General features: G+C 52.0%; 1 protein-coding gene across 1 annotated transcript in view; it reads right to left on the reverse strand.

Moving 5' to 3' along the window:
• NOL4L (nucleolar protein 4 like) overlaps positions 1 to 18,771 on the reverse strand; it is a 129,082-nt gene that overhangs the window by 59,541 nt on the left and 50,770 nt on the right. The window contains exons 2-3 of the mRNA XM_003788087.3: positions 15,826 to 15,981; positions 9,134 to 9,245 (exon numbers count right to left, since the gene is read on the reverse strand). Of these exons, the coding sequence (XP_003788135.1) occupies positions 9,134 to 9,245; positions 15,826 to 15,981 (268 nt within the window). The remainder of the gene's footprint in view (positions 1 to 9,133; positions 9,246 to 15,825; positions 15,982 to 18,771) is intronic.

Raw genomic sequence — 18,771 nt, forward strand, 5'->3', positions numbered from 1 at the left:
CCCCCCCCACCACAGCATCCCCCCAAAGCACCCTCAGGTGCCATACAGTTCACAGATCAGTGCTTGCCCCCTCCCACCCCAATTCTGGTTCCCCCTTAATCACATGCAGGAGCATAGCTCCTCCCATTTACTGCTCTGATGGCCTGAAGATCAAAGTAATGCATGTACTTTTTATAAAGAATTCATAAAGTGCAGAACGATGCAAAGAAAAATTTTAAAAACCATAATTGCACCAAGCAGCTTGGCATATGTTCTGTTTATTTTTTCCCTGTGATTTTTCCCCTTTATATACTTGGTATCATAATGCATACAAAGGATTAGAGTCTGCCTAAAAAAAATTTTTTTTGCTTAACATTTTGTCATAGGCATTTCCCCACCATCAAAAATCTTGTTTTGCTTTGCAAATATCATTTTTATAGGCATGTAATATTTTACCATAATACTAAGTCATTCCCTTATGATTGGCTATTTAGGCTGCTTCCTATTGGAGCTATTATAACCAACACTGCAGGGAACATCTTCGTGCATGAATACTGGTCTATGTTTCTGATCTTTTCCTTTCTGGAACAGATTCCAAGAAATGGAATTCACAGAGTAAAAGGTAAGAATATTGGATAACTCTTAAAATCTCTTGCCAAGCTGCTGGGGGAACAGTCTCCATTACTCCCTGGCCTCCTCTGGGAGGCCTCTGCTCAGAAGGTCCCCCTGGTGCCTAGTTGCTTTGATGGGCTAGGATTTGAGCAGTGTGAGAAGTGGGAGAGACTTCCCAACTACCCTAAGCCTGCCCTCCATCATCACCACCACACCTGAGAGACAGAATGAAGGGGAGGCAGGTAGCAGAGCAAGGTTGGGGAAATGTGAGGATGTCAAGGGTGATTTGCTCTGCCTGCCCCTCCAGAGCAGAGCCCAAACCAAAAAAGCACTGGCGACCTTGAAAACACTATGCCAAATGACAGAAGCCAGACAGGACAGATACTATATGGTTCCACTAACATGAAATACCTACAATTGGCAAATTCATAAGAAATTCATAAGAAAGTAGGACAGAAATTACTAGGGGCTGGGGATGGACTGGGAAGTTATTGCTTAATTAGGGTACAGAGTTTGCTTGGGGTGATGAAAAAGTTTTGGAAATAGATAGTGGTGATTGCTCAATACTATGAACACAATACTTTAAGAATGATACAATTAAAATGCATTAAAAAGGCAAGTTCTGGCTCAGCACCTGTAGCTCAGTGGGTAGGGCTCCAGCCACATACACTGAGGATGGGTTCGAGCCTGGCCCAGGCCTGCTAAACCACAATGACAACAGCAACAACAACAAAAAAATAGCCAGGAGTTGTGGTGGGTGCCTGTAGTCCCAGCTACTCTGAGGCTGAGGCAAGAAAATCGCTTAATCCTAAGAATTTGAGGTTTCTGTGAGCTATGATGCCACAGCGCTCTACAGAGGGCAACACAGCAAGACTCTGTCTCAAAAAAAGGGTAATTTTTTTGTTATAAATATTCTCCAGTTAAAAAAGAAGAAAAAGGACTCTGCAAATGAGAGGGCAAAGTTAACCAAAGAGGACAAGGGGAGCTCCTGCTTGGCAAGGATAAAGGCAGCCCTGTAGAAATAAGGCATTCCAAACAGACTGGGCCAGAGCACTGGGGCCCTCTGAGGAGGTGGACTTCTGGTGGACTTTCCAGATGGAATGGTATTTTTTATTAAGTTTTATAGAAATGCAAAACTTAGTTTTGCTTTTTAAAGCTATGCTGTCACACACAGAATTTTTCATTTTTGTTCTTTGAGAAGAGGTAAATGTGACTAATATTATAGAAGGTCTCATAAACTGGATCGAAATGGACAACATCTCTGCCCCCCTCCATTTAAAAAAAAAAAACAACCCAGGGAATTCTTATTGGTTCAATGGCAGAGATTCTCTGATGGTGACACACACCAGCCTCTCTGATGCATGTGCCTGGTGTGTGTGGGGAAACTAAGATGCATTTGGGGGGTTGGGTGCAGTGGCTCACACCTGTAATCCCAGCACTCTGGGAGGCTGAGGCAAGAGGATCACTTGAGCTCAGGAGTTCGAGACCAGCCTGAGCAAAAGCGAGACCCCTGTCTCCACTAAAAATGGAAAAACCAGCTGGGCTTTGTGGTGGGTGCCTGTAGTCCCAACTACTCAGAAGGCTGAGGCAGGAGAATTGCTTGAATGCAAAAGTCTGAGGATGCTGTGAGATATGGTGCTGCTGTTGAACTCTAGCCCTGGGGACAGAGTGAAGCCCTGTCTCAAAAAAAAAAAAAAAAAAAAAAAAAACAGGGCCAGGCGCAGTGACTCATGCCTATAAATCTCAGCACTCTGGGAGGCGGAGGCTGGTGGATTGCCTAAACTCAGGAGTTCGAGACTAGTCTGAGCTAGAGCGAGACCCCATCTCTAAAAATAGCCAGGCGTTGTGGCAGGCGCCTATAGTCCCAGTTACTCAGGAGGCTGAGGCAAGAGAATCGCTTAAGCCCTGGAGTTTGAGGTTGCTGTGAGCTCTGACACCATGGCACTCTACCGAGGGCAGACACACACCTGGCTGGGCATGGTGGCTCACACCTGTAATTCTAGCACTCTGGGAGGCCGAGGAGGGTAGATTTCTTGGACTCAAGAGTTCAAGACCAGCCTGAGCAAGAGTGAGACCCCCATCTCTGCTAAAAGTAGAAAAATTAGCTGGGTGTTGTCTTGGGAGGGTGAGGCAAGAGGATCGCTTGAGCTCAAGAGTTTGAGGTTGCTGTGAACTCTAATACCACAGCATTCTACCAAGGATAATAAAGTGAGATTGTCTCAAAAAAAGGAAGGAAGGAAGAGAGGGAGGGAGGGACAGAGGGAGGACAGACACACACCAAAAAAGAACAAAAAATAAAATGCGTTTTGGGGCTCTCTTCTTGCCACCCCGCTGTCAACCCAGACTTGACTTCCAAAGCCCCAGGGTGGTTTTATACCCTGGTCCCCCAAAATCTGATTCAGATATGTCAGGCAGAGATTCCAGTGACAACATGGAGATGGTGTCACTCAAGCGAGCTATAGATCCTGTTTTTTAGATCATGGACCTTCAGACTGAGAATTCTGCTGTTTCTGTTTCATTTCTTCAAATATGAGGTTGTCTGGTGAGAAACTGTTAAACAACATACAACATGTGAAGGGCCCCCTTCCTCTGTGACCCCCAGGTAGGCCTCATCAAGTGGTACAGAGATTCTCTGCTTTGGTAACCCACAGGGGCAGGGAGTTGTGTTCTTTTACTGATGGTTACTTGTGTCCTAAAATGTCATGATTCCTTATGAGAAATTATCTTTAATATAGCCAGTTACAGTCTGGCTTAGGAAAAGTAAAATAGTGGCTAGGGTGGCACTTTTGGGAGGTGGGAGAAAGGGTCCTCATTGGTCTACTCTGTCCCTACCACCTCCACAGATCAAAACATGCTTCTGGGGCCTAGAGGTGAGCTGAGACCGCTCAGGAAGAGGAAGGCAGGATACCTTGTCTTGGGGACTCTGGGACATCCAGAGCAGGTGTGCAGGAAAACTGACCTCACAGTTCCAGAAGTGAGAGTTGTTGGGGAGGCAGGACCGTGGCAGGCAGGGGACATTCCCAGGGAGGAAATGAGCCAGGGAGCCGATGGTGAAAGGTCAGGGCTCCACCGCGCCACTGTGAGCAGAAGGGCAAGCGGGGTTTTCAGCAGTGGGGAGGTGCCTGTGTCCTGGGTACAGTAAGAGGGTACACACCAAGAGAGTCAGCTTAGTGGGAGAGAGAGAAGGGGCCAATGTCAGGGCAAGCTGCATGGACTCAGATGCTCACAGGGGACACAGATGCCAGGGCCAGGACAAGCTCAGGGAGAAACGTGAACAAGGAAGAAGGGAGAAGTGGCTTCCTCAGGCTCTGATGAGGTCATGGAGAGGGGATCTAGATGCTAGCAAGGGTCATGAAGCCTAAGTCATCTGGCAGGTGGCCGGGCTGGTAAGACAAGAGGAGGAAGAAGTGTCCAAAGAAATGTTTCAACATTTCTTTGCCAAGGAAAACTGAAACCAGCCCTGGTGCTAGACACAGTTTTATGCAGCCTTGGGAGTAATCAATGATAAAGACGCTCTGCCCAAGCCATCAGCTGGCCACAGCTGGCCTACACAGCTGGACGCCAATGGCCCTCAACAACCATCACAAATTTCAACTGCAGTGGTGGCTCTCTTTTTCTCCAGGTGGATGATAGGATGGTAACTGTCATGCACTTTCACCTACAGAATGGAAAAACTCTCAGTCCAAAGATAAGGGTGACTTCTGGGCATGAAAGGGTGGCAAGGGAGTGAAAGATCACCCAGAAAGGGCCAGGCATTCTAGGATGTATTGAGGGCTGAGAAGCTGCAAGACTAGCCAGCCTCATGGGTTTGGATTTGGGAACAGAGATCCCAGGCTTGGGTGATGAAAAATCTCCTTCCTGGGGAAGTGAATCAACAGGTCGGCAAATCTCCGAGGAACGCTGATGTGCATGGGTTCGGGGTGGGGAAGGTATGGAAACTGTGTAAGGGACAGTCCTGGCACCAACATGAGTCCCTCAGAGGTTGGGAGAAGCGCTGAGAAGCCCTGGAGTAGCTTGAGAAAACTTTGTGGGGATCTGAATGGGGCTCACATTCGGTGTCCCTAACAGGTAACTGAATATTTGCCAAGTGCTCCATGCAGATTCTCTTGTATGATGTTCCCAGAAAGCCCATAATGAGGTCGGTGCTGGTATTAGTAGCCCCATTTCACATGATGCAGCAGCACATGGGAAGCCCAAGTAGCCTTCCTGCAGCCCCACGGTAGCTAGGAGGGGACAGGCCAGCAATTGGGGCTCTGCAGGGGCAAAGGAACAGCCTGAGATGGGGTCACAGTAGGAAGGATACAAGGAGGAATCTGGTGGGGCCAGGCACAGGGGAGGGACTTTGAAACCACGCTGATGAACCATGACCTGAGTAGACAGCCTGTTTGCTCAGGAAGAGCATCTACTGTTGCCCATTGCCAAGTCCTGGTTTGCAACCATGCAACAGTATTTCATCACAAAGAAAACAGAAATGTGCCCCCAGAGGTCCTTCTCCCCAAGAGCCAGGGCTGGCCGGAGGGCACACAGGGCTCTTAGGCTCATTCCTCTCTGCCGCCTGGACTCATTCAGCTGGTGGAAGAGGAGCGTGGAGTTGGGAGGCTCTGGAATTTCCCATCCTCAGACTTCCTGATCCTCTGCAGCCTTCTTTGTTTATGCTCCTGGCGCTGGGGGAGGGTGTGGGACTGTCCAGACCCTCACACTCTCCTGGGGACAAACCGCTGAGCAAGGGAGGCCACTCTGCTTCCTTTCTTTCTTTTTAACGTGAGGCCAGGAAGCAAGGCATTCTCCCAGCAGCCTTCAAGAATCTCCATCCTGTTCTCTGTCCCCCCCCCACCCTCCCCACCTTCCTGGGACAGGAACACTGCGCCTGCCCTGGGGCTGGAGAGGCTCCAATTTTCCCAGCAGGGCGGGTCCCAGCAGGGCAGGCAGGAGAGGGAGAAGGGCAGCCCAGCTGACTGCTGGCCGCACCCAGAGGCCAGCATGGCGGCAGACAGCATCTCCAGGCTCTCCCTGGGGCAGCAGAAGGGGAACTTGCCATTCAGCAGACAGGGGAGCCTTTCACCCTCTAAAGTTCTCTGCTGGCAGCTTCTAGAAGCCAAACCCTTCTCTTTCACCTCAGGACATGGACCCAGCGTACCAGCCAGGAGGGACTAGGGGCACATTACTGACCCCACCTTTGTGGAGGCTGTGTCTCTCCAAGGAGCCACCTGGACATTGGCAGCTTGTGTCTGGGCACCATGATGCGACACATGGGCAGGAGACAGACTGGGGTTGCACGGACACCTGTGTGTACCACGTATCCTACACAAAGGGTCATTTAACTCAATTGCACTCTCCCAGCCCCCAAAGGAAGCTGTTACTTCTGTTTTGCTGAAATAAAAGAAATTCTCTTGCCTTCACTTTCATTTCCTGAGACAACTTGGATGAGGGATTTCGCCTCAACACCTCTCTGTGCCTTGGTTTCCTCAGTTGTAAACAGTCCTGATACCTCACAGGACTATAGCAGCTGCTGTGATCAGGAGATGCTCCGAGAGGCTCCCTAACCTGCTGAGGGACACACAGCCGTGAACAGGTGCAGCCTGACCCCCACACTCTTCCACAGGCCATGCTGCCTCCTGCTCCCTTGGAGGCTTCTTCTGTCCCTGTGACAGGAAGGTCCCCTACCTGCACAGAGAATTTTGTTTGGGGATGGCAAGGATGGGCACAGTGTCTGTCTTCTGTCGCCCCTGGAGGAAGCCCCAGGAAAAACAGGCTCCAGCACAGAGTCTGCCAAACTGGTTTATATTCCAGGAGCTCTAGGCCAGTCTGCTCCCTCCTGTCCTGCTCTCCTCCCTCCTGTCCTGCTCTCCTCCCTCCTCCTCCCTGGGGCTGGAGGCATGGTAGGTAGCTGTGGGGAGGAAGCAAGCTGATGCTGTGCTTGGCCTTGCCCTCCAGGCTGTGCTGAAACCCACAGACAAGGTATGGAGCCCACAGCCCTGGGATACCCGCAGCCTTCAGTGAGGAGGGCGGGGGAGGTGAGGAACAGCCTCCACACTACACATGGGGGGCAGGAGAGCAGAGTAGCTGGAGCCTGCAAATACCCGGGAGCAGCCCACAAGTGCAGCCTCTCTTGGCCTGGCTTCTGCTCCTCCAGGCAAGCAGTTCTGCCTGACTCCGCCAGTTGCTATGGGAACAATTAGGACAGGAATGGGGGGGGGCAGGCAGGAACAGGGCAGCCACTGCCAGGGCACACGCCCCTGAGGCCTAGACCCTGGCAGGGTGGGAAAGCCTCCTGCCCACCCACAGGTACCAAATGCTGTCTTGGCCCAGAAGTTGCAGCCACTCAGCCAAGGCCAGGCCACAGGGGGCAGTGTCACTCAGGATCATTCACTTAGGCCTCCTGCATTATCACTGCAATTGCCACAGCTCATCCTTCTGGGTACCATGACCCGATGCCAGGTACAGGGACAAATGTTCAAATCTTGTCAGTCCTCTGAGGGAGGTGCCATTATGGAGCTCATTTCATAGATGAGGAAACTCAGGCTCAGAGGATGAAGTCACTTGCCCAGGACACACAGCAATGAATAGCAGAGCTGTGACTCAAAAGCACACAGAGGGGCACTGGAGCCCTATTTATTCTCAATACTGGAGCCAGTACTTACGAGGGATCACCTAGGTCTGTCCCTGTCCCTTGTAACTTAGGAGCTGTCCAGATGAGGCTGCTGTGGCCTCACAGCTCTCACGGGAATGAAAGCCTCTGGATTTGGGGAGTGAGCTGGTGTCGGGGACAACTAAGGTAAGAGGCAAGTCCTGCATGCCCCCATGCTCCCATCCCTTTGTCGCTGCCTGCTCAGGCTTCACTGTTGATTTTTCCTTCCCCGGATTCAGTGGTTGCTACGTGAGCACCCGGATAAATGGCTCACCCTTCTTCATTCCATGCCTGTTTCCCTTCTCAGGCCACTCACTGACCTCAGCAACTTCCCCAGGTCTGATGCCGGGAGCTGGCATGGTGTGCCAGGAAGGCCTAGGAATCTGGGTGATCTCCACCTGGGCACCATTGCTCAGGACAGAGTCAAAATCATACCAACCAAATATGTCGGATCATCTTGCTGTGCTAAAGCCACCTATAAGCAGACAGCCCCCAGATTTATAGAAGGCCTCTGGGGGAATGTAGGTTTGAGGTACCTGAGGTAGGCTGAAGTCTACTTTGGGGTCCTTACTAGTCTCACTGAGCAGGACAGAGCTGAAGAGTGTAGACTTCAGTCCAAGGTACCAACTCTGGTTAGCCACAAGTGCTCTGGGCATTTTTTTTTCCTTTGAGACAGAGTCTCAAGGTGTTGCCCTGGGTAGAGTGCCGTGGTATCATACAACCTCCAACTGTTGGGCTCAAGCAATCCTCTTGCCTCAGTTTTTTCTATTTTTAGTAGAGACAGGGCCTCACTTTTTCTCAGGTTGGTCTTGAACTTGTAAGCTCAAACAATCTACCTGCCTCCCAGAGTGCTAGGATTACAGACGTGAGATATTGCACCTGGCCTGGGCATTTTGTTTTATTTTTTACACACACACACATATATATATATACACACACACACACACACATATATATATATATATTTTTTTTTTTGAGACAGAGCCTTAAGCTATTCCCCTGGGTAGAGTGCTATGGCATCACAGCAACCTCCAACTCCTGGGCTCAAGCTAGTCTCCTGCCTCAGCCTCCCAAGTAGCTGGGACCACAGGTACCTGCCGCAACGCCTGGCTATTTTTTGGTTGCAGCCATCATTGTTGTTTGGCGGGCCCGGGCTGGATTTGAACCCACCACCTTAGGTGTATGTGGCTGGCGCCTTAGCCACTTGAGCCACAGGTGCTGAGCCAACTTTTACATTTTTTGTGACAAAATCTCACTCTGTCATCCTGGGTACAGTGTCATGGCATCATCATAGCTCACAGCAACCTCAAACTCTTGGGCTCAAGTGATCCTCTTGCCACAGTTTTTCTATTTTTAGTAGAGATGGGGTCTCGCTCTTGCTCAAGCTGGTCTTGGACTCTTGAGCTCAAGCAATCTGCCTCCTCAGTCTTCCAGAATGCTAGGATTACAGGAGAGAGCCACTAAGCCCAGCCTGCTCTGGGCATTTAAAATCCTAATCTGTCTCCGTAGATTTACCAATCAGAGGCCAGCTGGGTGTGTACAGAGAGGCAGGACCCATCACTGGCAGGTATTTTGGGCTACATGCATCCAGAGGTATGCTCCTCTCTTCGGAGAGCACACAGGCCAGAGCATAGGATCAGGCGTGTATGCAGAGAAACAGCTGAGTGTGAGGCTGGTGGAGATTTGAGAATGTGCAGGGTGGCCAAGTATCAGGGGTGAAGGGCTGGCCTGAGCCTTGAGGGGCAGGAGAAACTTCTTGTTGGTTTGTCCGTATACACAGGGAACCAAAAAAACGTGTTGTTGGTGACAACTGCTGGACCTGCACCTTTCTATTTGTGCTAGCGAAGGCCCTGCCAGTGCTAGAGGCTGACAGCATTAGCTCTGGCCTGAGCCCCCAACCGCTGCCTCCCCTACCTTTGGGCTCCAGGCCATTGGAGTTAAAGTGCATCCTCTTCTGACACTCTGTGCAGCTCATCAGGAACCGGGTCACGGCCTCTCTCGGGAGGAAGGCGTAGGTCTCTGCGATCTGGGGGAGAGAAGAGCTTTGCTTGTTATGTGGATCCACGGGGAGGTGACTTGGCCATGAGGTCACCAAGAGCCGTACCTTAGTGGCAGGCGCTTTGGCTCTTGTGAGGGACGTCAGGGATTTGTGGAGCAAGGGGCAGGTGTCCGTGATTCTTAGCTGTGGAAACAAGTTGGTACTTTTGTGGAAAGCCATTTGTTGTATTTTATTTGTTTATTTATTTATTTTAAGCCATTTGTTTTAAAAACATGAATAAAGAAGGTTAAAAACTGAAAAAGCAAAGCCTTATTTAAACACCATTATCTAGCCCAGCGGTTCTCAACCTGTGGGTCGACCCCTTTGTAACAATGAAAATACATCCTGCATATCAGATGTTTACATTACGATTCATAACAGTAGCAAAATTGCAATTATGAAGTAGCAACAAAAATAATTTTATGGCTGGGGGGGTCACTACAACATGAAGAACCGTATTAAAGGGTTGTGGCATTAGGAGGCATCAGGAAGGTTGAGAACCACTGATCTAGCCTCTAGCCTGTGTTCTAATAATCCTCTCAGGACGTTTTACTGCTACTACTAAAAGTAAGCTTGTAAACATGGCTCTGGGTAGAGTGAACAACTTCCTCTCTTAAAGATGAATAAACTGAGACCCACTTACAAATTCACTGGCTCTAGGCCTATGGGCAGAACCCAAGGTTCTGTGAGCTATTTCTTGTGGTGACTCACAGATCACGAATCTTCTTAGGGAGAGCTGTGAGGGGTATCAGATTTTTCAAACTGGACAGGCTCTAGGGACCCCCATGTTCCTCTGAGGCCCAGAGAAGTGAACCAACTCACCAAGGTCACAAGTTTTTTTGAGACAGTGCCAGACAGAAGCCTAACCATGCTCTAGGTCACACCACTCCAGAGCTGTCCCCAGAGGGCCTCCTCTGGCTGGGGACAGGGAGGGGAAAGGGATGAAGGGGAGAAAGAAGAGGAGGGGGGACAGACAAGGCTGGATGGGGAAGAGATAGGTGTGGGCCCGAAGTCTAGCCCTCTCCTCTTTCTCTGGGCTTCATGAAAACTGCTGGCCCTGATTTGGCTGCCTGTGGGGGCCACAGGGTCCCCTCAGTCTCAGGATCCCTGGGCTGAGGCTGCCCCATCACTGGTTTTCACATGTGCTTCCTAGAGCCTGGGTCCTCCCACTCTTCTCCACTAAGGGGCAGCAACACCCAAGCGTTCCAGCATCCAAGCGTTACTGCAGCTTGGCTGGGAAAGTTGGCCGTGTTGAAAGGGGCTGCTCTGGGCCCTGCCTTCCCTCGGGGACAACACCAGTCTGCTCCTTTGGGGATGCATGAATATCCTGCTGCATCTCTGCAACAGCTGAGAGGTAGAGGTGGGGCAGGGTGGGGTTACGCAGAAAGCCTGGGTGCCACCAGCTGTGGCCAGGCCCTTGGAGGACCAGAGAACCAGCTCAGGCAGGCTCCCAGCTCAGTCCTCCAGAGTTCCAGGGGGCTACTCCTGCCAGTTGCAAACGCCAAGTTAATTTTGGTGACACAGTTGTTATTTCTCAGCTGATTTGATGCTCTGTGGAGCAGACAGGCTCCTTGATGAGTTATCTCCCTTCCAAATTCCCTGTCTGATTGCCTTTCTCTGGAGGTCAGGGACAAGGGCAAACCCCAGTGTCTCTGACTAAAGCTGGTGGATTGGAGAGTGACAGTTAGAGGTGCAGCTGAGGGACAGGGGCTTTTCTGCCAGGCACAGGGAGATCGTCCCCAGCCTGGAGTTGCCCAGAAATCTTGGGGGCAGTGTTCCTCTCAGGCCTGCTGGGTCAGGAAGGAGTGCCTGGCTGAAGGGCTGACGGCTGCAGGAACCAGCGGGCAGGAAGGCAGGGCACGTGCTAGGCAGAGCAGGCTATGGCTGACGTGGCACCCCAAGTCAGGCCTCAGGAGAGCTGAGCAAAGGACTTGGTGGAGGAGGGTTGCATAGGCAGCTCAGAAAAGGAGAGACGGGTACATACCATTGGGCAGCCCTACTTAACTACTCAGAGCCTGCTCGCCCACCTGCTGCTGGGCAGAGAAATATTTTTTAAAGGTTCAGGGAGAACCTCATAGCCCGGCTGCACTAGAGAGGGCTGCATACAGGATGGGCAAGGGCCCTTTCACCACATGCCCTGTTGAGGGGACAGGACAGTTCCCTTTCCAGGGGTGAGAGTGGTGGCTGCAGTTTCCCTGGCCTTGGCAGGTCACCAATGGTGTGCAAAGGCTGGCTGGTGTGCCATGTGGAGGGGGTGGTCTGGGCATATATCTCTAGGCTCTGGGTACCACAAAAGGGAAGAAGAGGTGGACTGGAGGCCAGTGGGTGAGAAGTCCTTGGAGCTGTCAGATGGCCAGGGAGGGAAGCCCTGCCCTGCACAGCTGCAGCGTCTGCAGCTTTGCTTAGAACTCCCCAGGGACTCGGCAAAGTGCAGAGTCCAGCCCAGCTCTGCGCTGCTGTAGGGACCTGTATGAAGGATGACGTCCCCCATCCCCACCTTCTGTAGGCATCTTCTGGTTCATCTTCCTGGCTCACCCAGGACCAGAAACGGGACCTCCATTTCTGTTTCAGTGCATAGATGCCACATAGAGGCCACAGGACCACAAGATGAGCTAAAATCACGAGGAGAATCCTAGCAGATGCTCTGGTCAATAGGATCGTGGTTTTCAGATGGTTTTAAGCTACAGACCCTGTTCTAGAAATAGACTCTTACGCGGATGCCCAAAACATGAAACAGATAAAGATGGAGCCGCTGTGTTTAAGGAGCAGAACTCCAGACCCTGGTCCCCACCCAGTTTCCCTCAGCTGCCCTGGGCTGCCTGCTGCCTTGCTCTCGGCACCACACCTCCAGCCTAGACATCAAGACCTATATGTGAATTTGCCTTTTACGTTTTTCCTACTGGTAGAAACAGAGATTTCACTGGCACGGCGAGCAGGAGCTATTTGCAGAGTCGCTGACTTGCAAGGCCCCATTTTCATTCTGCAACTCAGAGGCCGACAAAGACAGATGAGGCCAATTGGGGGGATTTGCACCACTTTACAAGATCCTCCTTCTACCCTGCGGTGGATTAGCACGTGGTGGGCCTGGAGCAGCTGCTGACCACATCTGGCTCCAGCTCCAAAGTGGCCTGGGCAGCTAGATGCAGACCCTGGAAGCTGATCTAGCCTACTAGCACCCTGGGAGAGAAAAGAAGCAGAAGGGCTCACTCCAACCTAAATGGGTACGGGAATCAGAATAGCAGGAAAACCCCTTCTAAAAAGGACCAGTCCTCTAGGTGGGTTCAGGGAACTTTGCAGAACCACCCAGAACCTTCCCCATACCTTGCACTGGTGAGAACCCCCACAAGCTTCTAGATTCAGGTCATGCTACACTAGAGGTAAGTAAGGCAGGGCTTAGTACTCATTATGTTTGAGTCCTGTGCATTGTCCTGTTTTTTGTTTTTGTTTTGTTTTTTGAGACAAGAGTCTTATTTTGTTGCCCTTGGTAGAGTGCCATGGCATCATACCTCATAGCAACCTTAAACTCTTGGGCTCAAGTGATCCTCTTGCCTCAGGCTCCCAAGTAGCTGGGACTATAGGTACCCACCACAATTCCCAGATAATTTTTAGAGACAGGATCTCACTCTGCTCAAGCTGGTCTCAAACTCCTAAGCTCAGGCAATCTATCTGCCTCAGCCTCCCAGAGTGCTAGGATTACAGGTGTGAACCACCATGCTTTTTTTTTTTTAAGTAGAGATCATATCTCACTCTTGCTCAATCTCCTGGCCTTAAGGGATTTTCCCACCTCAGCCTCCCAGAGTGCTAGCATTACAGGCATGCACCACCGTGCCTAGCCTGTAGTGTCCATTGTTAACTGGTCATCTGCCACTGGCTCAAATACCTCTAGTTTCAGAAAGCTCATTACCTGCCTTCCCTGATCCACTACTGGACAGCGTAGAAGCTAGAAAGTCCTTTTTTCCCCCACCAAAGAATGTGCCCCCTTTGTGCACTGAGCAAGTCTGCCCACCATCCTACCAGTGCCTGACTCCTGGGCACCCGGGCCTGAAAGAATTCCAAAGGCCCCTGTCGTCTAGAGGGGTGAGGCTGTCCCAGGATTCAGCTGTGACAAAACACACAGAGACAACCAAAAGTCCTCGGCCAAGGGATTGATGCACACCCCATAGTGCCAGCTGTGCCTCTATGCAGCCATCAGCACAGGGTTTCCTTGGGGGGCTCTTTCCAGAGGCACAGATAGTGGCCTCATGTCTGCAGAGTGCAGCTGAAGAGCTAGGCTTGGGCCAAGGAAAATGGGAGCAGATGAGAAGAGGGGGACAAAGGCATCCAGGCACCACCCCAAAAAGGAAGAGGGTGGCATGAGAAGGGTGACAGATGGGGAGGAGGAGGAGGGAGAGGAGGCGCACAGGGGAAGAGGGAGGTGCCCCTCAGCCTCACACCCACCACAGGAGGGCCCTGGCCAGCTCAGCCCAGGCTTGGCCGTGCTGCTGAAATTCCAGCTCTGTGTGCAGCCCAGCTGGCTTGACGCCAGTCATGTGCCAGCTCCAGGCTGGGCAGCGGGAAGTGGGGCACGCGGCGGGCATATGGACGAGAAGCCAGGAAGTGCAGAGCAAAGGGCTGGAGGTCTGTTTGGCTGGTGACACAGGCGCTGGCAGGACCAGCCCAGCCTTATCCTCCCCACAGTATGGAGGCCATAGATCTTGCCTTCATAATATCCAAGGAGAGCCTGTGGGTGAAGCTTGGTGCTGGACACTGAAGGGGCCAGAGAATTCATGTGGTCTAGCTGGCCCAAGTCCACCCACCTGGACAGCAGCAAGTCGTGGGAGTTACCAGCTGACCACAGGAGGTTTGCAGAGAGGCAGGATGTGTGGGGGTCAGGGCACAGGCTCTGGGGCCAGCAGTCTGGCTATAAATGTCAGCTCAGTAATCTCAGGCAGGTTATAGGAAACTGAGGTCTGAGCCTCAGTTTCCTCCTCTTGAAATGGGGGTAACAACGGCACCAACTTCAGGCATACAGCTGTCATGCACACCAAGGGTCAGGAGGTGGTGCACAGGAGGTGCTGTGCGTAGACCTGTGCTAGGAGGTAGCGCCTGCTACCTGCTGGGCACAGTGGTAGATTCAATGCTGGGAAAACAGGCTGGGACTCCTCTCCCTTGCTGGCCCCAGACCGGGTGCCTCTCCTTTCTTCTACGACCTTCTGGTGGGAATACCCTCAGAACTCCCTCCACAAGCTGCTTTTCGTAGCTGGAGGGTGGAGGAGCTAGAATAATCAGCTCACCTCTCTCTCTGAGACCCTTGGCACATGGGTCCATCCTTAAGATCTATTTAGGCCAAAGGCCATTTTTCTGAGGACAAGGACAAACCAGACTGCTGGATTTTTTAAAAATCAGGCCATAAGGAGAAATTATAGACTTACACAGCCACCTCCACAGTAGTCCAAGGCTATTTATACAAAAACCTTGGGGGAGGGAGTTTCATATCTGCCTTGGGTGGGAAAGCCCGGTCACAGAAGGGCTACAGAGAAAGTCACCAGGGAGGGGGAAGGGGGACACTGGGAGACTGAGACTCAGGTGCTGTGTGACCTTGCCCAGGTAACTCAATTCTCTGGGCCTCAGTTTCTGTAACTGTGAAATGGGACCTCAATGTCTTGGTCACAGGACTGCTGTAAGGCCCGAACAAGCATAAAGTGCTTGGCTTTACTGGCCTAATGGTGGACACCCCACCAGTGGTTTAGAGCTGTGTGTGACAAGGCAACAGACAGATGTGGGAGTTGACAGGGATGGCAGCAGAACACGGATGGGCCCCTCCGGCAGGACCTGGCCACAGTTCCCTCTACCTCTGCCTTCCTCCCACCCCTAGATGGCTGTCTCTACTCCCCACTGCCTACCCAAGTTTACATATCATCTTCTCTGTGAAGGCCCAGGGCTTAGCACTGAGAGGCTGAGTCTGGTGGTGCCTCTGCTGAACCGGCCCACTCCCCACCCCTGGGCACCCAGGTTCTTGCTCTCTCAAGCCTGGCCTTGGACACACTTCTGCTTCTCATGTGCCTAGCCTCAGCTTTCAGCCTCCCACCCCAGTCCCACTGTGATCTCCCTGACAGTGAGGAGCAAGTTCTCAGACTTCCCCTGGGGGACTCCCTGTCCTAACTTCCCAGGGCTGTGGGGGAAGTGGATGAGCTCACACATAAGAGGCACCCGGGGCTGGCCGGGCACACAGTAAATGCCAGGCCACGGAGCATTTGCTCTTGTGATTATTATACCTGCACCCACCCACAGCCTGAGAACGGGCTGCAAGGAGCTGGGGGGGGGGGAGCAAAACTGCCCTTGTCCCTTCCCCCCTCCTCTTCCTCCTCCTTCAACCTGCTTCGACTTTGTGCTCAGGCCACAGAGCCCGCCCCACCATCTAAGCCATCTCTGGCTGCCATGCCCTTGCCCTGTGCCCCCCTGGGTCCCCAAAGGCCGTTTCATCACGCCTCAGCTCCCTGCCCCGCCCCCCAGCCCAACATGTGCGGAGCCCGTGGCCTCCTGCCAAGGCCTGGGGCTGCCAGCGGAGGCAAAGAGACAGAAATCTCACCGCTCGGTAGGTTTTCTTCTGCCCGGCGTGCTTGGGGGCTTTGCCTGGCTCCGCTGAGCTCTCCACATGCATCGAGTAGATGATGTCAAAGAAATCTTCCACCACAGCGACCCGCTTCAGAGAGATGCCCTCCGGCTCCGACAGGCCATCTGCCCCCTGCGACAGGGTGGACAAGCTGTGTTAGTGTCAGGGATGATGGCAGGGTGAGAGCTGGGCCCTGAGGCCAGGGCATCAGGTCGGGACCTCAATGCCTCCATTGGTGGGTCGGAGGGTGGGAGGGGAGGGAACCTGCCAAGAGGGCTCCCAGGAGGGGGTACCAGAGTCAGGGTGGCTGCTGCTGTTAAATCTACCAGCAACAATGGGCAAAGAAGGACAACAACGAAAATACAAATTAAAAAACCAAGAGGCTCCATGTTCACAATTTCAGACAGATTGTGCCAGACTCGGGCGGGGAGCTCTCGAGTCACACGCTGTGCCAAGACCATCCTGGAAGCCTCTGGGGAGGGGGGAGTGCTAAATAGATGCAGCCCCATCAGGAGCTTGCCAATTAGCAGTAACCTTTCACTGTGGTCCTGGGCTGGGGTCCCAGGGGAACTGCTCCGATCACCTGGGTGACTCCTGCCTCTGCCCTGGCCTTTCTGAAAAGCTTTTCACTGCTGCCCTCCCTCCCCACTCCAGCAGCTGAGCGCCAGGAACAGCACCCGGCTCTTTGTGTGTGGAGACATACAGAATAACAGGCGCGAGGCCACGTGGAAGTGGCAGGGTTGGGTGAGCGGGGTGACCGTGGGCCCCCCAAGACTCTTATCAGCTGGCATGAGTGCTGTCAGCTGGTCTGACAAGGTGTGCCAGGATCAAGATGAGGTCCTTCAATAGCAAACAGCTGCTGGGCTGACGACTGGCCTCCCCTCCAACAGAGGAGGGGCTGCAGGGGAAACTCCAGGGCAAGAGGCTGGGGAACCAGGCCAGGGCCTGGAGGGAACAGCTTGATGCACATAGTCCCCTGCTCTATAGGGCATGGGACACACACAGACTTAGGGACACACACGGACTCAGGGACACCAGGCTCTCATCCATCATCTCTCCAAGGGGAGGACTGTAGGGGGCTTCAAAGATCAAAGACAAGCAGCACAGAGGGAATTTGGGGGGAGGCAGGCTTTTCTGGAAGTGCCCCCAAAACACATCTCTAAGAGAATTCCTCCCCAAAGGACCCCAACTCAAGGATGAGGGAGTAGGCTTCATCTGTTCATGCCTGCTGTCTTGCCAGCACCTAGAACAATGTCTGATAATGGTAGGTGCTCGGTAAATAACTAATGGATGGCCAAATGGTTGTAAGTGGCAGCTGAGTAGGCCAGTTTAGCCACAATCTGGCGGGGTTTCAGTAGGGCCCCATCATTTAAGTGGCTATATGACCCTGGGGAGTTATTCTACTTCAAGCCTCAGGCCCTTTATCTCTAAAATGGGGATAACAGAAGCACCTTTCCCATGAGCTACTGAAGAGAGTAAAGGAGATATGTGTGTGACACTTATGACGGAGCCTACGGGGACTGCTCAATAAATATTGTTATTAAGATGTGCTCTGCACTTTGCCAAGCTTCCCCCATGTATGACGGAGCAGCACATCGTGACAACTCTGGGATGCCTGTTAGGGCTGGGAGCTGCCTGTGGTATGATGGCTGGTAAGTGGCAGAGCTGGCTTGAGACTTCAGACTGTGTTGTCCGAGTAGAACGCAAGCTGGGCTGGCATGGGACACTTGCTCACAACACACTCTGGCCACAGACAGGTTTCAGTTTTATCCAGCAGTTTTCTCAACGTGCCAGGACGGGCCAGCAGGGCTGTCTCCTTGCCAGCAGCCCACTTGAGAGCAGAGAGCAGATGGGGAAAGAAGGGTAGCCTGGGCATCTGGGATGTGGGGTACTGAGCCCTAGAGCTAGCGGGCAGCGTCCCTGGGAGGTGACCTCACCAGCCCTGATTAGTCTCTCCCCACAATGGTTTCCTTCCTGGTCAGGATCCATTTCAGTGGGGACTTCTCGGAGAGTATCTATCTCTGTCTCTGTGTGGATAAGTGTGTATATCTAAGTGTAAGAGAAGCCACTTACTGGAGTGGCCTCCTTGCAGATGGCAAACTCTTCACCTTCCCTGAACTTCACCTATGAGATGGGCTATACAATTCCACAATTCTTCTGTTTTTAGGGTCTCAGGGATTACTTTAAATCTCACCTCCTCTGAAGTCTTACGGCATCTGTAAGTGCTCATTAACAACTAATTTGTAACTACCCAGTATTTTGGTGATCTTCAAATACTGCCAGGTGACAGAGTCAGGATGGGACAAATGTTATGATAGGTCAGTTATACTTCCAACCAGAGGTTCACACTGGAGAAAATAACAAAATGAACTTTAAGAATGTATGTAACTGGGTTTATCTGGTTCATTTAGGTGTATTCAGCTTATAAAACATCATTAAATGTGAACACTTGGAACCTGCACTTTATATCTGTTAAACTTTAATTTTAAAAATGTTAGTTGGCTTGGCGCCTGTGGCTCAAGTGACTAAGGCACCAGCCACATTACACCTGAGGCGGCGGGTTCGATTCCAGCCCAGGCCCACCAAAAACAACAATGACGGCTGCAACCAAAAAATAGCCGGGTGTTGTGGCGGGCGCCTGTGGTCCCAGCTACTTGGGAAGCTGAGGCAGGAGACTTGCTTGAGCCCAGGATTTGGAGGTTGCTGTGAGCTGTGATGCCATGGCACTCTACCCAGGGGGATAGCTTGAGGCTCTGTCTCAAAAAAATAAATAATAAAAATTTTAGTTTTTTAAAAGGTATAATGGGGGTAATTATATCACATTTTTGAAAAAATTTTTTTAGAGACAGAGTCTTACTTTGTCACCCTCGGTGGAGTGCCGTGGTGTCACAGCTCACAGCAACCTCCAACTCCTGGGCTTAG

Source organism: Otolemur garnettii, unplaced genomic scaffold (assembly GCF_000181295.1).
Source record: "Otolemur garnettii isolate 467f Iridium unplaced genomic scaffold, OtoGar3 scaffold00025, whole genome shotgun sequence".
Lineage (NCBI taxonomy): Eukaryota > Metazoa > Chordata > Mammalia > Primates > Galagidae > Otolemur > Otolemur garnettii.